General features: G+C 45.4%; 1 protein-coding gene across 1 annotated transcript in view; it reads left to right on the top strand.

Annotated features, from left to right (window-relative positions):
- Window positions 1–577: 577 nt before the first annotated feature.
- LOC106819549 overlaps window positions 578–3,602 on the top strand; it is a 6,449-nt gene continuing 3,424 nt past the window's right edge. The window contains exons 1-2 of the mRNA XM_014824167.1: window positions 578–583; window positions 631–669. Coding sequence (XP_014679653.1) covers window positions 578–583; window positions 631–669 — 45 coding nt within the window. The remainder of the gene's footprint in view (window positions 584–630; window positions 670–3,602) is intronic.

Here is a 3,602-nt window from a genome sequence, read left to right on the forward strand (position 1 = left end):
AAGGGTCGGGAGAGGGGTGAGGGGAGGGGAGGGAGAGAGATCGAAGAATGAGGGAGGGAGAAGAGATGAAGCAGGGAGGGGAGGAGAAGAGAGGATGAGAGATTGGTAGAGGGCAGGGAGAGGAAGGCAGGAAGTGAGAGGGGAGGGGAGGAGAAGGAGCGGAGGGGAGGAGGAGAAGGTTGGTAGAGAGGGTGCAGAGAGCGCGAGGGACTTGTAGATGGAAAGGTTGGTAGACCAGAGAGGGTTGTAGGGAGGCGAGATCAGTGTGCAAAAATTCGATTAGGCCACTTGAAAGGTGTAAACAATTCTGCATACAGAAAGATGTTGTGTTGTTGGTGTGCGGTGAGAATGAATAGCTAAAGTGGCTTACCCACAGAAGAAAGCAGCGCGAAAAGAAGCAATGGAGACACAACAGCGTGGATTGAGAGAAACGATAGCCGTAATGTGAGAAGAGAGGCCAGTAAGCTTGCTTCATGTGCAGCAGTGTTCTCACTGTGATCAAAACGCGTCACGCTTCCAGCGCGCAGTGAAATGACACGATTTGCAGAGTTGGAAGAAGATATTGCTTGCTGAAGAAATGGCTGCATGAGATGAAGAATTAAGTCTGCAGCCGTTGCACGTCGCCGACAGCTCTCCTTGATCGCTGGAGACGAAGCTTCACGAGAGAAAGTGATGACCTGTTTCTTCTTCGCGTCGGTCTTTCTTCGTCTTATTATTATTATTATAATTATTTATTTTTCTCTTTCTCTTCTCCTCATCATATTCACCTTTCTTCTTTTTTTTCTTTCGCTGGCTTCGTTGCCCCGTTTTCGACCATCGTGTGTTCTCGTCATCAATCTGCTAAAAGTATTCATATCTCTTGTCAGCGGGTACCACATCCTTATTTGCAGACACCTGCATATGGTAGGTTGATATATCGTTATAAGGTGAAAAAAGAGTGAATAAACTGCTTATATGATAGTGCCATGCTAGCGTTCTGCTGCGGGATTCTACAAAACGCAAGATTCTACAAAACTGAATCTGTCAGTTATGAAATGTCTGGTAGAAGATTGTGATGCGACCTTTGTTGCTTTCGCGCCACTTTCAAATTATTCCCTCGATATATTAGCAGTTAACCAGTAGCATTACAATTAGCTTTTTTAAACTGTTCAGTTGAACTCTTGATTGATATAGAGGTCAGTTGTAATTATGCAGGTGTTATCTACGATCACACCGCAGATTATCCACATCGCAAAATCTTTCCACATCACTGCCGTGACTTGCTAATTGCAATACAAATTCTTAGTAATCACGGGTAGCTAATTGCCAAGTGCGTTTTACCATGTTTAAAGCTACACATATGTTTGACGGCAGTCGTCGCGTACAGTGCCTTAGCCTTCGAGAGAGTAGGTGCGCTCCGTGAATGAGCCTGTACTACTAGTCTTTTAGTGCACATGGTGTCACCAGGCTACCAGACAGGTAGTAAGACATTAGCTACGTCTTTGTTGTATAATATGTTATATGCGCGTTCGTGCATGCGTACGTGTGTGTGTGTACGTTCTTATATGCGCGCGAATGTGTCTGCGTGCGTGCGTATGTACGTACGTGCGTTTCCGCGTGCGCGTGCATGTGTGTGCGTGCGTTTATTTGCGTGCTTGCCTGCGCGTATGTACGTGCGTGCGTGTCTGTGTGTGCGCGTACGCGTCGTATTCATGTGACAGCAGGAATCCTTGGTGACAGATGCTTCGCATCCGTGCCTGGCCGCTGGTCCATACTCAATATAACCAGATAAAGGCGCGCTACGCCCACAACCATTGTACGCAAAACTCGTAAAACATTCATTATGCTCGTGCAATGACAGTGACTATCAACCATCAACCCTGCTCGTGGGGGTAATGAGATAAATTGTACTGTTCGTATGCGCGCGGGGGTGTGGAGGTGACCAGCGAACAGTAGCGGCTGTGTACGCGGGCAGCGATGGGTGTTCCATCCCTGTTTAGAAAGTGTTGATTTGAAGTTGAGTTGAGTGCGTTCAGTTTGATTCGAGTTATTTGAAGTGTTGATGTATTGTTTTAACGTGTTGTTTGCTGACAACCGAGGTTTATTGGTTTTATCTGGCATTTTCAGTAGGATGGCGCCATGCCAACATATGTGCGTGCGTGTGTGTGTGCGCGTACGCGTCGTATTCATGTGACAGCAGGAATCCTTGGTGACAGATGCTTCGCCATCAGTGCCTGACCGCTGTCCAACTCAATATAACCTGACAAAGCGCGCTACGCCCACAACCATTGTACGCAAATCCTCGTAAAACATTCATTAGGCATCGTGAATGACAGTGACTTCAACCATCAACCCTGCTCGTGGGTAATGAGATAAATGTACTGTTCGTATACGCGCGGGTGGTGGGAGGATGACCAGGCGAAAGTAGCGGCTGTGTACGCGGTAGCGATGGGTGTTCCATCCCTGTTTAGGAAGTGTTGAGTTGAGTTGCGTTCAGTTTGATTCGAGTTAGTGTTGAAGTGTTGATGTATTGTTTTAACGTGTTGTTTGTGACAACCGAGGTTTATGGGTTTTATCTGGCATTTTCAGTAGGATGGGCGCATGCCAACAGGAGCAGCATAGCTTGCATTCATGTTATATTAAATAATTACCATTTATAAACTACGGTCTCGTAAACTGCACTGCTTTTCATCAAGCGTGCAAAAAAGTAAACTCGTTCAAGAACCAGCGATAAGAACGTTAAGATGCAGTAGAAGGAACAATGAGGTTGAACTTATAATAGTCGCGGCGTGTGCTATTGGTATTATTTACTACTCGGCCTTTCTGTTCAAGCTCGCCTGTTTATTTGCGGCAATGTAGGTCGTATTTCGCAGTTGCCTCCCCGATTACCGTCTATATAGCCCACCTGCGTGGCATTAGTTAATTGTCTGGATTCCCCAATATGTTTGCTGATGTGCTATTCCAAGTAACTCGATACTAATTGACAAGCGCACAGAAGAAAAATCCATAACGATTGGTATACAAGTATACATGTTATTCGGTTTACAATGGATCTGTGCAATTAATGTAAAATATAAACGGATGTAAATGTAAATGGATTTTCCATTGAACGCCGCTAGTCAAGCAAATTCACGAGGCATATGAATATCTATTTTAGAAATACCGTGATAGGTCAGCGTTCCCGTATTGAACCCGTTATAGGCAAGTGCTGCCATCTGTTGGCAGATGCAGTGTTTAAACGTGTGCGCTACTGTGGAGTTGGAATCGATACAGGCGTGTAGCGACCGCATTTATTTGTTGTCAATATCGTTTTGGTTTCATATCTCAAGAGGGGGAGGGGGTACTGTTCACAGTTCACAGTGAAAATAAACTGCTTTTCACATTTCACAGTGAAAATAATGCTCTTTTCATAGATCACGGGGATAATCCAGTTTACAGCTAAAATTTCAGACACAGAAGATAAGGTCCTAGAAGTATACAAGTGTGTTTCTTGACTAACAACACTTCTGAAAATCAAAAATATGCTTGCGCAGCCAGCGTAGTCATGCTTATACGTGTGTGTGTGTGTGTGTGTGTGCGTGCGTGCGTGCGTGCGTGCGTGCGTGCGTGCGTGCGTGCGTGCG

The sequence above is a fragment of the Priapulus caudatus genome, unplaced genomic scaffold (genome assembly GCF_000485595.1).
Source record: "Priapulus caudatus unplaced genomic scaffold, Priapulus_caudatus-5.0.1 Scaffold39, whole genome shotgun sequence".
NCBI classification, from domain to species: domain Eukaryota; kingdom Metazoa; phylum Priapulida; class Priapulimorpha; order Priapulimorphida; family Priapulidae; genus Priapulus; species Priapulus caudatus.